The following is a 16,765-nucleotide window of genomic DNA, read 5'->3' as shown; positions in this document are numbered from 1 at the left end:
TGTAGTCACAGGAACATCAAGCTGCTTGGAGATGGTCTTATAGCCTTTACCTTTCACATGCTTGTCTATAATTTTCTTTCTAATCTCCTGAGACAACTCTCTCCTTCGCTTCCTGTGGTCCATGTTCAGTGTGGTACACACCATGTCACCAAACAGCACAGTGACTACTTTTCACCCTTTAAATAGGCAGACTGACTGATTACAAGTTTGAAGACATCTGTGATGCTAATTAGAGGACACACCTTAGTTTAACATTTCCCTATGGTCAAATTATTTTCAATCTTTTCTAGGGGTACCATCAGTTTTGTCCAGGCCTGTTTCATTAGTTTTTTTTTTTAAATGATTCTGTTGAACCACAATTCAAAAGCAATGTCTGATTTTCATTGGTTAATTTTCAGTAATTTTTTATTTATTATTACTTTTGTCAGTTTCAAGTTATTTCAGTGACCATTGTGGGTTTTTCTTTCATTAACAGAGGGGTACCAACAATTTTGTCCACGTGTGTATATCGGTAAAAGGAGTCAACATGTGGGATGCCTTGGATGAAGAATTAAAATGTGTAACACGGTAAAAAGACTTAAGAAAATACTGAAAAGAAAGATGCTTAACAAGTATAAAAGTGAGAGATGAATGGCACTGTGAATATGAATTGTTAAATTATTTTGTTTTTTGTCTTAAAATAATAAACTCATGTAATATTTATAAAATATACAGGAATTAATAATAGCAATAATAATTACAATAACTATCAAAAAATAAATAATAATAATTAAATAAGATCCTGAGGGACCAATGAAAAATGAACAAATAAAACATTACGTAAAAAGGGTAGGTGCAATAAGCTAAGGCTTCAGCCTACACCTTTACGGTCGATACTATTGAAAAGAAATGTCTATGTATAAATCAAGATGACAACTTTTATTTTGTGTGTTTTTTGTGTTTTTTACTTATGTATGTAATGTTGTGAATCTATGTGTCGCAATGGCGAGGTGCACACAGCCTTTGGCCGTGTTCTGAAAATATTCTAGAACACTTCGGGTGCTCCGGCGGGAGTCCTGGAGCTCTATATCTAAATAATATCATATTATACATAGATATCTATATCATATAATATATATTATCACGGCCAAAAGCTGTGTGCGCCTCCAGACGATATTATGAATCTCAAACGACTGCGTTGGGTTCTCCGACGTCTCTGGTTCTTCCACGTCCACATCAATCTGAAGTAGACTGAACCACGACATGGAGAAGAAAGGGATTGTTGCCTGCGATTGTTGACCGCGATTGTCTACCGCCGGAGCCTCGCTGCCGTGGGACCACTGCCTGGGCAGCGGGCAGCACTTAGGCACCACCACCTCCGGCAGCGGGCAGCGCCGAGGCGGTGGTCCCTCGGCAGCGGGCAGCGGGAAGCGGGGCTCAAGTTTGAGACAATCGTGGGCAACAATCCCTTTTTCCTCCATGTCCTGGGTCATGTACTTCAGGGAGTCAAAGCGAAAAATCCTTTCCCCCAATTCCGTCTCAACCATGGCTGAGATAACCCCCACTATGAGTCTCGTTGTAGAAATACCAGAGACGAGAGTTCGACGTGTTATGCACCATAACACCAACAGCAGAACGGTTATCAAAATAACAAAGAAGTGTACAACATTTGCGTTACAGTCCTGGAGCTCTATATCTAAATAATATCATACGATATTATGAATCACAAACGACTGCGTTGGGTTGTCCGACGTCTCTGGTTCTTCCACTTCCACATCAATCTGAAGTAGACTGAAGTGCGCGCTGCCCGCTGCCGGCTGCCGGGTGGTGGTGCTTTGCAGTGGTGGTGCCTCGCAGCAGCGGGCGGCGGGCAGCGGGGCTCGGGCGGGAGACAATCGCGGGCAACAATCCCTTTCTCTAAGGGGTCAGAACAGTCTCATTAATAATGAATGCACAGAGAAGGATTCACAAATGTATTTTGTGATTTATATATAAATTACTCTCTTCTCACAAATACATTTCAATGCACACACACGGATATCGGTATGTATAAATGTAAAATAAATCCATAAACAAAAATAAGTTTCACAAACACATTTCTGATCCACACACAAATGTGTCTTGTTTTAAATAAATGTAATATAAATCCTTAAATATATTAATTCAAAAAATATTTGCAATTGTCATCAAAATGTATTTGGACGTTGTTGCATTTATATACAAACTGTTAAACTTGAATTTACAAGACGCTTTTCATATGTGAACTTGTTTGCATTTGTGTCTGAACTGGTCTGTATTTATATGTGGATTTTTGAGACTCTCCTGACGTGGCTGGATTCACAAATGCATTTTTTTCAACAAGGAACTATCTGTAGCCAATCAGATGCCTCCCTCGTTTTCAGCCAATCACATGACTGCAGTGACTGGGATTTAGATTGTCGGTGCCTTTTACTACTTTAACGGCACCGACAATCCCAAACCCAGTCAGAACTAGATGGAAAAAGTGTGAAGTTCAAAACGTGACACAGCTTTGACTTCTTCGCCACCTAGAGATTGTTATGTACGATCATTCAAAAGCCCCGTTATTTCCCATAGACATTTAACTGAGGTAACCAGGAGGCTCTGGACTTATTCTTCAGAGGTCGGGACTGCAGTCATGTGATTGGCTGAAAACAAGGGAGGCATCTGATAGGCTACAGAGAATTCCTTGCTGAAAAAAATGCATTTGTGAATCCGGCCACGTCAGGAGAGTCTCAAAAACCCACATATAAATACAGACCAGTTCACACACAAATGCAAACAAGTTCACAAATGAAAAGCATCTTGTTAAATCAAGTTTAACAGTTTGTATATAAATGTAACAACATCCAAATACATTTTTTATGAAAATTGCAAATATTTTTTGAATTCATATATTTATGGATTTATATTATATTTATTTAAAACGAGACACATTTGTGTGTGGATCAGAAATGTGTTTGTGAAACTTATTTTTTTTTTATGGATTTATTTTACATTTATACATACGGATATCCATTTGTGTGTGCATTGAAATGTATTTGTGAGAAGAGAGTAATATATATATAAATCACAAAATGCATTTGTGAATCCTTCTCTGTGCATTCATTATTAATGAGACTGTTCTGACCCCATATTTCTCCTCCATGTTGCAGTTCATGTACTTCAGGGAGTCAAAGCCAATGTTCCTTTCCCCCAATTCCTTCTCAACCATGGCTGAGATAACCCCAACTACAATCTCGTTGTGGAAATACCAGAGACGTCAAAGAACCGACGAGTTATGCGCCATAACACCAACAGCAGAATGGTTATCCAAATAACAAAGAAGTGTACAACACTTGCGTTACAGTGTGTGTAATCACACACACACACACACACACCTGTGGCGCGCGCATGGTCGTAGCTCATTGTCTCATTGGCAGGCCAAATTCTCTGGGCTGGCAAGGCACATAAAGGGGAGGTGGCATCTCCCCTTATGACGACATACGGGAAAATTCCAAAACGGCGCGTCTGAGCTTTGTTTTTTCAAAGGCGGAGCAGAATGCCTAGTGCTTGTTTTACACCCAACACAATTTCGAGCTACTGGGGGAGCATAGGTAGGCTAAGGGAACTCATACTAATGTTAGAAATCCTCAGAAAGTGAGACTTGGGTCGGGGGGGGGGGGGTCATAAAATTTGTGTGCGGTCATAAATATTAGGCCTGTTAAGCCCGTTGAGACAGTAATGGTGATTAAGGGCTATACAAATAAAATTTATTTGAATTGAACGTGCTAAAAATTATAATTAGAATGATTGTTTTGAGCACTGGGCCATTCCACCACTGTATTCCCCACATAACCTCATCTACTGCTGTTTATCTAGTAGACTCAACTGGTTGTAAGTAAGGAGGTTAACGTCAACGTTATTTTACTTGTAGCGATTTCATTAGAAAGAAATGACAAAACAAAAATACGTGATTTCTGCCTGAATCACATCAGATACATTTTCACCGGCAATGATGCTGAAAGCAACAACTCCCAGGATCCCCGGTACTTCAGGACGTCCTCAAACAACGTATTTTGTTATTGTTTTGATTGAGTAACATTGAGCGATATTTTTGCCTCTAGTGGCAATATTACATATCCTAACTTTGATATGTTAATGTAATGTTATGTGAAGGTTAATCTGACGATGAATGTGATGTTAAAGTGTTGATAATCTGATGTTATGTAAACGTGATGGTATTTCTATCCTAATGGGAGGTTAATCTGTGTGTGAGGTGCAGTACCTTCGCCCTACCTGCTGGAGGAGCTGGAGGCGCTCTGGCTGCAGGCTGCGACCTGCTCTCTGGAAGGCAACAGGAAGCCAGCCAGGTTCAGCACGTCTCTGATCATCTGACCTTTTATGGTCACATCCAGAGCTGTGTTGGAGTGGAGGCTAAACACATCGGAACACAAGTAAATACACACAGATCTGCTAAATACTCACTAAATACACGGGACCCCGGGAATAGTTTAACCACCATGGGGATGGGATGATAAGACCACAGGACTAGTTTAACTACTATGGGGAGAATAAGACCACAGGACTAGTTTAACTACCATGGGGAAGAAGACCACAGAACTAGTTTAACTACCATGGAGATGATTACGCAACAGGACTAGTTTAACTACCATGGGGATGATTAGACCAAAGGACTAGTTTAAATTCTATGGGGATGATTACGCAACAGGACTAGTTTAACTACCATGGGGATGATAAGTCCACAGGACTCTCCCGGTAGAGGCAGGTTGGTTAGTCCTCTAACCCAGATCAATGAACGGTTGATGTGTTCATGGTCAACTGTAGCTCTGCCGTTATGAGACTAGAGTTTCCGCGCACGTGTTGCGCGCGTTTAACCTCTGGTTGTTATTAAACCCATAGCAATGTGGAAGCCCCATTCGATAATGAAACAAATTTCTGAGCGAATAATACAATAACATTTTGCCTATAATGTTCCAACGTACAACATTTTGGTTCACCTATTGCGTAATGAAGCAAGCATAATCATTTTCTCCTTACGTTATAAAGCAAGCATACTCATTTTCTACGTATAAGCCGTTTTCACAGATGTCCTCTGCATTTCTGCCGCATTTGTATATCAGGAGATTCGACCCTGTGGGTGATTCATACTTGATGCTTTAAATGCGGACATCGATGTTGTTTAGACAGGGTTTTCTGACGGCTAGAAGCAAATTGACGCCCGAGGAGTGCCGCAGTTTCAGAATGTAGCAAATGCAGCAACAGTGCGGCCGTGGCTGACTTTATAACAGCTCATCCGAGCTTGAAAGATCTATTTTAGATCTCACAGGCCCCGCGATTGAAAATAGACCTGTCGCTAAGTCACGCACCCCGTCGTTACCATGACGAACTCGGACAAACAAACCAGACTCGATAACAAAAACATATGGAAAAATGTCAGCTGACAGTATATCAAAGCAGGTTTTGGAGAGGTTTCTTCCAGGATCATTCAAAAGGGACTACAGTACACTATGGAGGGATACTCAAAACTTTAAAATACATACAGAAGGTAACAAGCTTGAATTCAGTTGGTATTCTGGCATGCCGCACAGTAGCCGCGTTTACATGACACTTATCCGATTAGATTTCTAATTGGAATAGATCTATTCCTATCATGCGATCCAAATGTACTGTATCGCTTTTACAAAAGTGGTAAGCGAACGTTCAAATGTCTCTCGCGCACACCTGACACATCTGGACCGGTGGCGATATTTTTGTGCATTTGATTTTAATGAAAGCCCAGCAGGAGAGAGCTTTTCTCTGCCTGCTCCTTCAATTAAGAAGAAGGAGGACAGCATAGCTATGTCAGTTTCTCGTCCGGTCTTTATAGCTACCCCCTCCGCCGCCGCAAACAATACTGCCACAAACAGTGCTGTTATGTAAAGCCAAGTTCAGACCAAAGATTCGCCTCGCAACGACTTTCAACTCGCAACTCCTTGCGACGAGACAGGCTGCGACGTCAGGTGGTTTCCCTAGCAACTGTGAACGCTCTGGCACAGCTGAGAGCCCCAACAGCATCAGCATCACGCTAAAAAGTAGCCGAACTTAGGTTTGTGATTAGGTTGCTAGCACCCCAATTTACCCTCCCGGACCCTACACACATTGGCGGTTTATTGGGTTTCATTCTGTTGTAAATACGACGACTCCGCGGTTCAGGGGGGTGGGGCTTGGGCAGAGGTGTTGCTGCGCTGTCTTCACAGAGACAACGCAGCGATATCATCATGAGCAGTTCTAACTGGAGAGAAAGTGAAACCGCGAGCTGCTGATCATGTGAGAGAAGATGATGCAGTCGCATTAAACAAAGACGTTGAAAGATGGTGTGATCTACGAGAGAGACGCAGAGGAACTGTCCTTAGGAGGCTTTTGTCAGGTTAAAAAAACAAGTGGTCAGCAAAATAAAGAATATGTTGGAGTTTTTGCACTTGTAAATAGTTAATCGCGTTTGTAGCCTACACTCAGACGTGAACTCATTCTTGCATGCAGGTGTCTTCATTCAGAAAAAAATAAAAACATTCATGAGTATGCAAAGTATTCTAAAGAGGTCTAGACTCCGTGCGCAACCTAGCCTGGGTAGCCCCGCCCATTCTGCCGGCGATTTGACTTCGCCCTGCAGAAGGGTCTGGAGAAGAGCAATACATTTCTTTCTGCAGCCAATCACCAAGCTGGCTTTTCCCCTTGGAGTGCTATTGGCTGGTATAACACAATGACGACAGGGAAGCGACGTCAAGCAGCCAATCGCATACAGAGTCAGTTGAACTAGGCCCGTTGATCACGCCTCTTGTGCTGAAGAAAATGACGGCAGCTTCCCCAGACCAACGTGCTATCTACGATTGAGCTTGGTCTGGCAATAGCCAGACTAATTCAGCGCACTTGTCGCCATCAAAACAAAAGCGTGCAACAGACTGGAGGTGCACAACGACTTTAGACTGGCTGTCACTCAAATAACACCCAACAGCCCTGGCTGTGGGTATGCAAGCCCAAGGTTCACATTAATGAATCTAGACCTATTAATGCCATGCACTATGAGCAACGAAAATAATATATTATTAAATAAAGGCACAAAAAATAGAAATGTATGGTTATGGAGGGGGGGTTATACAGATATATATATATCTATAGATATAGATACATATCTATACACACACACCTGGGAGAGATGTTGACCTCCAACACCCAGGGTTTCAGCTTGTCGTCCAGCATGATGTCAAACCCAAACAGCTCGTGACAGCTGTAGGGGGAGCGCACGTGCATCTTCAGCAGACTGTTGATGTAGGGGTCTGACCTGCAAACACACACACACAATTAGAGACTAGTAGAAGGGAGGAAACTAGTAGAGGGTGAGGAGACGAGTAGAGGGGAGGAGACTAGCAGAGGGGAAGGAGACTAGTAGAGGGGAAGGAGACTAGTAGAGGGTGAGGAGACGAGTAGAGGGGAGGAGACTAGCAGAGGGAAAGGAGACTAGTAGAGGGGAGGAGACTAGCAGAGGGGAACGAAACTAATAGAGGAGACTAGTGGAGGAGACTAGCGGAGGATACTAGCGGAGAAGACTCGGGGAGGAGAATAGCGGAGGAAAATGGTGGAGGAAATTAGGGGAGGAGACTATGGGAGGACACTACGGGAGGAGACTAGTGGAGGAGACTAGCGGAGGGGAAGAGACTAGTAGAGGAGGCTAGGGGAGGAGACCAAGGGAGGGGGCGGAGACAGGTGTCAGACTCACGCGATAATGGTCTTGATGACCATGTCTTTGATCTTGTCCCAGATCAGAGTAGTGTTGATCCCTTTAGCACCAAGGTACTGCCACAGCGCCTGTAGAGCCCTAGAGAGAGAGAGAGAGAGAGAGAGAGAGAGAGAGAGAGAGAGAGAGAGAGAGAGAGAGAGAGAATTAGACGGCTCCTCTTAATGCTGTAGATTTGCAAAATTGACCGTTGCGTAGCATAATTGACCCCTGTCAAGGAAAGTTGATTTTTTGCCTTTGAATCACGTCTTTCGTAGCCAGTGGCGGCTGGTGATCAAAAATGTTGGTGGGGCACAGTAATAGACAGGGGGTCTGGGGTCTGGGGTTTCCCCCCCCATGAAAAAAATGGAATTTAATAGATTTGATTTCCTGTATTCTGGTGCATTTTGGGGATGGCCACTACCTATTTACCTACTATTCATTCAGATTCATAGCCTACATCCTGACTTGCAGGGCCTGGACAAGCTTACACTGCATATACAGACCTACTTTATGGCCATTCCACCAGCCATTGCTATTTGACCCATTGTTGTTATTCAGATATGAGACAAATCATGATCACTGTCCTATACCGTCCATTTTTTGTGAGTCTCAATGTCTACTTCAAATGCAGTTAGACATATGTATGCTACAGGCCGAAAGACTAAATTAATATGTAACTTACTTGCTCCTTTTAAGTATAACATTGATTGGGGAGTCCAATTCCTCCACTGAAAAGGGTCGAAAGTGCTTACAACTCTCTGCTAGTTAGCGATCTATCTCTTCTCTACATGTAGTTGTGTTGCGCGAATGCTGCTGAGGGAGGTAGCCTATTTGATTGATTCGCAGAATTGTCCAATCATGTGGTGATAACAAAAAAGAAAAGCGATACCATTGGCCTGGGGCGCACACTGGTGCGACCTGAGGGCAAATTTTCTTGCGCCAATGAAAAGCTGTCTCTGCTTGATAGACAGCAAAAAGTTAGCGCGCTTACATTGACTTCAACGTGGCCGGTACCCCTGACTTGGAGGAGGGCTTTATTTCGAATTACCAATAACTAGCCTAGCCCAAATCATTGACGTTCAGACGCATTTAAATGCTTGCTGGCAGTGACAAGTATATCACACAATTAAACGAGGATAAACGCTATGTATTTTTGTTGATTTATTTTGTATTGACAATAGTTGATTAATAGTTGGCAGATATATTCAACTGAATATTTCATGGAGGGGCGGCGCCCTAGCGCCCTCTATTGACCCACCGCCACTGTTCGTAGCACTCCACAAGTGGTCTGTTAACTTAATCAATCCCAGCGTAATCAAGACCCCTCCAGTTCGCCCTTATTATCCCAATACTGACCGGCGTTCTAGACATTATCCCTTACATATAGTATAGATATAGTATACATATATAGTATACATATATATAGTTTAGATACACTGCCACAGACCCTTCAGAGCTCTGTAGATATATAAAGTATAGATATTGATATAGTCGAAGTAGGAAAAGTTAAATGCATGCGCTACTCATAAGGCAATGCCCTGACACTCAATCTAGATCAGCTAAATAGAACGGTAAACTGAAGAGAGGGTTCATGACCAGGGAGTGTGTGTCATATTTTCATTGTTAATAAGCAGAGTGGGTTGACAGAAAGTGGCCCATCTGACCACTAATCTGAGGGGCTCCTCATCTCATAGATACGTGTACAGATACACTTTACCCAGCCTTCACAGCACTGTAGACATTCATATGTTAGATGTGTTAATATCTAGACATAGATCACCATTTGTGTCCCTTGCAGGCCTTGTTGTCGCTGTTGGTCTGGTACTCTGTGTTCTTCTTGTTCACACTGTAGTTGGTCAGGTGCATGAACTTATTACCCAGACTCCTCATGGAGGAGGAGTACCTACAAGAACACACACACACACACACACACACACACACACACACACACACATTCATCTTGTTAGGGCCAGCTGGAGGGAGGGTTGGGGGAGGTCGTTGTCGGGTGGCGGAAGGGCTGGGGTAGAGGGAGGGTGGGAGGATGGGAGGGTAGAGAGTGGGTTATTGGGTTGAGGGAGGGTGGGGTAGAGGGAGGGTGGGAGGATGGGAGGGTAGAGAGTGGGTTATTGGGTTGAGGGAGGGTGGGGTAGAGGGAGGGTGGGAGGATGGGAGGGTAGAGAGTGGGTTATTGGGTTGAGGGAGGGTGGGGTAGAGGGAGGGTGGGGGTAGAGGGAGTGGGGGGTTAGTAAGGTGGGGTTAATAGGGTGGTCTAAGAGGATAAATTGTGGGGTTAGTAGGGTGGTCTAGGGCAGGGGTATTCAACTAAAATTAAAATAGGTCCAGTTAGAGAAAATGTCCTCAAGCAAAGGTCCAGAACATCATAATGTCTAACTTGCGTTATGATTCAGTATGATATACAGTGGGGCAAAAAAAGTATTTAGTCAGCCACCAATTGTGCAAGTTCTCCCACTTAAAAAGACGAGAGAGGCCTGTAATTTTCATCATAGGTAAACCTCAGCTATGAGAGACAAAATGAAAAAAAAAATCCAGAAAATCACATTGTCTGATTTTTTAAGAATTTATTTGCAAATTATGGTGGAAAATAAGTATTTGGTCACCTACAAACCAGCAAGATTTCTGGCTGTCACAGACCTGTAACTTCTTCTTTAAGAGGCTCCTCTGTCCTCCACTTGTTACCTGTATTAATGGCACCTGTTTGAACTCCTTATCAGTATAAAAGACACCTGTCCACAACCTCAAACAGTCACACTCCAAACTCCACTATGACCAAGACCAAAGAGCTGTCAAAGGACACCAGAAACACAATTGTAGACCTGCACCAGGCTGGGAAGTCTGAATCTGCAATAGGTAAGCAGCTTGGTGTGAAGAAATCAACTGTGGGAGCAATTATTAGGAAATGGAATACATACAAGACCACTGATAATCTCCCTCGATCTGGGGCTCCACGCAAGATCTCATCCTGTGGGGTCAAAATGATCACAAGAACGGTGAACAAAAATCCCAGAACCACACGGGGGGACCTAGTGAATGACCTCCAGAGAGCTGGGACCAAAGTAACAAAGGCTACCATCACTAACACACTACGCCGCCAGGGACTCAAATCCTGCAGTGCCAGACGTGTCCCCCTGCTAAAGCCAGTGTATGTCCGGGCCCGTTTGAAGTTTGCTAGAGAGCATTTGGATGATCCAGAAGAGGATTGGGAGAATGTCATGTGGTCAGATGAAACCAAAATAGAACCTTTTGGTAAAAACTCAACTCGTCGTGTTTGGAGGAGAAAGAATGCTGAGTTGCATCCAAAGAACACCATACCTACAGTGAAGCATGGGGGTGGAAACATCATGCTTTGGGGCTGTTTTTCTGCCAAGGGACCAGGACGTCTGATCCGTATGACGGAAAGAATGAATGGGGCCATGTGAGATTTTGAGTGAAAACCTCCTTCCATCAGCAAGGGCACTGAAGATGAAACGTGGCTGGGTCTTTCAGCATGACAATGACCCCAAACACACCGCCCGGGCAACGAAGGAGTGGCTTCGTAAGAAGCATTTCAAGGTCCTGGAGTGGCCTAGCCAGTCTCCAGATCTCAACCCCATAGAAAATCTTTGGAGGGAGTTGAAAGTCCGTGTGGCACAAAAACATCACTGCTCTAGAGGAGATCTGCATGGAGGAATGGGCCAAAATACCAGCAGCAGTGTGTGAAAACCTTGTAAAGACTTACAGAAAACGTTTGACCTCTGTCATTGCCAACAAAGGGCATGTAACAAAGTATTGAGATGACCTTTGGTTATTGACCAAATACTTATTTTCCACCATAATTTGCAAATCAATTCTTTAAAAATCAGACAATGTGATTTTCTAGATTTTTTTTTTCATTTTGTCTCTCATAGCTGAGGTATACCTATGATGAAAATTACAGGCCTCTCTCATCTTTTTAAGTGGGAGAACTTGCACAATTGGAGGCTGACTAAATACTTTTTTGCCCCACTGTATATTGAAGTAGCCATGTAGTTGTATCAACGTCTGCATGTTATCAACAACTGTAACAACAACAATATGGAAGAACAATTCAAAAACATTTAGACAATATTCATTGTCACTTTTATAGAATTACACAGATAATAATACATAACTCAAGATATGTATTATTTAAGGAGGTTCAACTGACTCAACTGAAACTAATCTCTTCAAGGAAAAGAAGGGCTGCATTTAAATTCAAAATGGTGAAAATAAATATAATAATAATCTTAAAATAAAGATAAAATATACACTTCAATTTTTTAAAACAAAATAAAGTATAGCAGCAGCTCGAGTTTCCCCTTTTTCTTTGTGAATGTTTTAACAGTCTCAACCAATTTCAAAAACAGATACCTCAACACATCTAAACAATTGAACAGTCTTAGCTTCTCTTTCTAACCCTCTTTTATCCAACTCCCCCACTTTCTGTTGTTCAGTGAGAGAACTGAGCTCTAGCTGGTCCTGCCAGGAGTTTAAATCTTGGCTGGAATGATGTCAGGGCCATTCTCATGCACATGTGCAGGTGCTCATTGGTAAGCCTGGATCGATATTTACTTTTAATTATGTTCATTGCAGAGAAAGCTGCCTCGCAGCTGTATGTGGAGCCAAACATGGTCAATGTGGACAGGGTTACTTTCCTCAGACCTGGGAAAGAACCCACTGACATCTGTGATTAGAAATGGGTTCTGAATGAACAAGGTGAGCTGCTGTCCAAAGCGGAAGCTGTCAAAAGGTTTGGAGAAGTTTACAATCAGCTTATCGACAAAGTCACCAAAAGAAGACATCTCTCTGTCCCTGAACCTGTTCCTGCACTGCTGGGAAGTGTGCACAGTCTCCCTGCAGGTCTTCCTCGAACACCTCAAGTTTCCTCTGAAAGGAGCGGACAGCTGTCATCAGTTTACAAATTGTATTGTCCTTGCCCTGTAGCTTTAAATTAAGTTCATTAAGGTGTGAAGTGATATCAACCAAAAAGGCCACATTATCCATCCTTTTTTCATCTTTTGAAAATAGAGAAAACTCTGTTGCCTTCTGACTTCTCAGCTCTTCCAAGAAAGCTGCTACTTCCCCCTCATGGACCAAAAGCGCTCTAACACCCTGCCTTTGCTAAGCCATCTCGCGTTGTTGTTCAGATCAGTGTTTGCATCAACTTCTCTTTGAGGAATTCCCTGAGCATGCGATGCTGATAGGAAGAGGATGCCCTGAGAAAATTGATCATCTTCATCATTGTGTTCATCATTTCAGCATGCTCATCTGACAGGGTGGAGCACAGGACAGATTGATGTATTTTACAGTGGTAAGAGATAAGCTCAGGATTGTCCTCTTTCATTCTTGCCACAGCTCCTTTCTCTCTCCCTATCATGGCTCCATCTGTGGTTACTGACACCACTTGTTTTGGCACTATTCCTCGCTTTGTTAACATCCCCTTAATGGCCAGGTAGATGTCCTCTCCTCTTGTACTGGTCTTAATGGGAGTTACACCTAACACATCTTCACAGAACTCTTTCTTTTCTTGGTTGAAGAACCTTACATAAATTAACAGCTGAGCATTGTCAGACACATCAGTGGACTCATCTAAAGCTAAGCCTACACATGGTACCTTATGAATGGCTTCATCCAGCTGGGCTAGCACATCCTGGGTTAACATTTCACTTTTCTTTGTGGCTGATGATGCTGACATGGGTATTTTCTTTATTTTGTCATGAAGCTCTTCTTTCTGTTTCCCCTCAAGTAAGGTTTCAGCTACTGCACTCATGCACTCCTTGACAACCCCTGCATCAGTAAATGGCTTTTTGTGTTGACCCAAAATCCAAGTGACTCTGAGGGAACATTCATTAGCACGTTGTTGGGCAGTGAATGAATGGGTCAGGATCCGGGTGGATTGTTCATATTGGGCTCTGAGACTGCTTATTTTCTGTGACCACAGTTCAGACTTGAGTGGGTATGTTTGGTGAAAAACTTTGTGCTTTGTCTCATAGTGGTGTTTCACGTTGGCACTTTTTATGTCTCTGAGCATATGAGAGAGACTGGTTTTGTGTTTCCAGTGGGAAGAATGAACATGAATCAGTCTGTCCATTCTGGGTTGAAAGCTCTGTATTCGCTGTCCACTTTGGCCATGTGGTTATTTTTCTGTCTCCGGCTCACTCTGTCTCTTTTCTGACTCGCTGTATTTCTCAATGTTCTCCCGCTGTCTTTCTCACTCCTCTCCCGCTGTATTACTCACTCCTCTCCCGCTGTATTACTCACTCTTCTCCTGCTGTATTACTCACTCTTCTCCTGCTGTATTACTCACTCTTCTCCTGCTGTATTACTCACTCTTCTCCCGCTGTATTACTCACTCTTCTCCCGCTGTATTACTCACTCTTCTCCCGCTGTCTTTCTCACTCTTCTCCCGCTGTATTACTCACTCTTCTCCCGCTATATTACTCACTCTTCTCCCGCTGTCTTTCTCACTCTTCTCCTGCTGTCTTTCTCACTCTTCTCCCACTGTCTTTCTCACTCTTCTCCCGCTGTCTTTCTCGCTCTTCTCCCGCTGTCTTATCTGCCTTTTCCCGCTGTACTACTCACTCTTATCTGACTTCTATCTCTGTAATTCTCGCACTTCTCTCTGTCATCTCTCGCATGATCGCTCACTGTCTCACTGTCTGTGAGCCAGGCAGCATGCACAAATGTGTGCATCCCACAGCCGGGAATGCACAGATTTGATTGGCTGGTCACCGCTTGGTATGGGAACACCACCATGCAGGACCGTAAGGCTCTGCAGAGAGTGGTGCGTTCAGCTGAGCGTACCAAAGGGGAGCAACTCCCTAATCTAGGAGACACTTATATCAAGCGGTACAAGGGCAGGACCACCAGCATACTGAAAGACCCAAGCCATCCAGGTTACGGACTATTCTCTCTGCTACGCTCAGGGAACAGACACCGCTCACTGGCAGCAAAGACAGAGACTCAGGAAGAGTTTCTACCCCCAAAATGTGAGGTATCTTAATGGCACTGATTAAGCCCTTTTGAGCAACCGCACTTATATATTTATTTAAGTAACCCCCTTTATTCCTATGTGCAATAACCCATCTTGAATGTATTTACTGTTTTGTTATGTTTGTTATGCGTCTATTTAGCATGGAGCCGACTGTGAACATTTCACTGCAATGTATTGTGTCTGTGACAAATAAAATCTGAATCTGAATCTGGTTGGTCTAGGAGGATAGAGGGTGGGGTTAGTCATAGGGGAAAGTATGGAGTAGGGTTGGTCTAGGAGGTAAAGGGTGGGGTGAAGTTATCCTACTTGCAGCTGGCGAAGCGGACAAGGCCATCCGAGAAGATGTAGATGCGCAGCGGGTCGTAGGAGGTGACGTAGACGTAGATCCTCAGGTCAAACTTGTTCCCGCTGATGAGGTAGGGCTTGTGGAGGTACCTGCAGGCAGTCAGCACAAATGTACTTACTGTAAATCACTCTGGATAGAAGCGTCTGCTAAATGCCCTGATGTAAGTAGCAGACCAAATGGTAGACCATCTGTTTCCACAGACCATCGTGGGTACATGGGGGGGGTTTCGACCCAAGGACCTTCTGCCTTGCGGGCGTGTGCTCTGCTCATAGAGCTACTGACGGACATGGGTCAACAGTGGGAGGTCAGGACCGGTTTTAGAAGTAGGTATTTACACCATAATTGGTCTTTCATTTACTCTGGCATCACACAGTTTAGTTGAAATGGCAAAAAATTGGGTCCATGAAGGATGAAGTTGACTCATTGCTATCATTGTACATTTAAAATGAGGTGCAGAATCCAAAGAAAGAAGTGCTGTTGGTGTTAGCGTTTCTAAAACCACATTGAGGTAGAGAGGAAGGTATGGGAGATAAAGGGGAGGAAATGCAGCAAAGGACCGCGGGCAGGATTCAAACCCAGGTCGCTGCGATCAGGACAGCCTATATGGTACGCACTCTACCCGGTGAGCCCTGAGATCAGTATATTCTTGACAACTAAGTGTGTTTGATTCTGTTGACCAATCAACTGACGGCTTGTGTAGCTCGAACTTGCCGGCACCCTTTCAGGCATCTCAGTACCCCAACGGAGAAGTACTGCGAGATAAGTACGGGTCAGTCCGGATCACGGCCACTTTTGGCGGTGGAAATGGACCCGCAGCCTCCAGTGGAAATTCGCTATTAATTTGGTGTGAATAGGATTTACTGTTTCTGAGACATGCCCATTTCCTGTTAGAGTGGTTTTGGCGCACATTAAATTTGAGTCCCTAGAAATCATATGGTTTAAGGGTTTCAGAACTATTATGACAACGTTTATTCTTTGGGAGATTGGGAATATATTAGAGTTTGATTGGTTTAAATTGGGCAATAAGCCTTGGAGGAGATGTGGAAATCAGTCTTTGTGGACTATCATAGTAAGAGCGGCAAAGTTGGAGGCCTTGAGAAGCCAACATCATTTGACACCAAGTTTGCAATATAGGGCCAATTGAGATTTAGCCTTTTGAAATGTTGCAACTTTGCAAATTTCTGGTGCCAGAGACTGTGCCTATTGGTTCCTCCTTAGAGATTGGCTGTTGTCCTAGTGATGATGTTGTGTTTTAGTGTTATCCTCCTATAGTGCTGATAGTAATGTTGTGTGGGTCATACTGACTTCTGGACCAGTAGGGGCCTCTTCTTGGGCATCTGACACCACTTATAGATGACCTGGATACCTGTTCCCCTGGCAGAGGCAGGCTGGGAAAAAAATAAAAAAAGAGAAAGAATTACCATTCATTCTACTATATATTGGACATACAGATTAAATGATGGACAGGGAGGTATATTGATTAGAACCTACAGCTGTAACGATATATGAGGTCATTAACTTGCATGGTAAAATAAAGGTTGATGCTGCATTTTTAGGTTTCAGAATATATTGGAGAGGTAGTGATGGACGAACAGGTTAATGATTACAGGTCTAATATATTGGAGAGGTAGTGTTGGACGAACAGGTTAATGATTAC

General features: G+C 43.4%; 1 protein-coding gene across 2 annotated transcripts in view; it reads right to left on the bottom strand.

Moving 5' to 3' along the window:
* The window catches only part of ttll4 (tubulin tyrosine ligase-like family, member 4), a 100,513-nt gene that overhangs the window by 15,445 nt on the left and 68,303 nt on the right, over positions 1 to 16,765 (bottom strand). For both annotated transcript variants that reach the window (XM_079733501.1, XM_079733502.1), the window contains 6 exons: positions 16,414 to 16,496; positions 15,069 to 15,197; positions 9,534 to 9,656; positions 7,754 to 7,852; positions 7,184 to 7,318; positions 4,276 to 4,413 (listed from right to left, as the gene is read on the bottom strand). In XM_079733501.1, coding sequence (XP_079589627.1) covers positions 4,276 to 4,413; positions 7,184 to 7,318; positions 7,754 to 7,852; positions 9,534 to 9,656; positions 15,069 to 15,197; positions 16,414 to 16,496 — 707 coding nt within the window. The remainder of the gene's footprint in view (positions 1 to 4,275; positions 4,414 to 7,183; positions 7,319 to 7,753; positions 7,853 to 9,533; positions 9,657 to 15,068; positions 15,198 to 16,413; positions 16,497 to 16,765) is intronic.

The sequence above is a fragment of the Pollachius pollachius genome (genome assembly GCF_949987615.1).
Source record: "Pollachius pollachius genome assembly, chromosome: 3".
NCBI lineage: Eukaryota > Metazoa > Chordata > Actinopteri > Gadiformes > Gadidae > Pollachius > Pollachius pollachius.
This window is presented reverse-complemented; position numbering and strand designations above follow the sequence as displayed.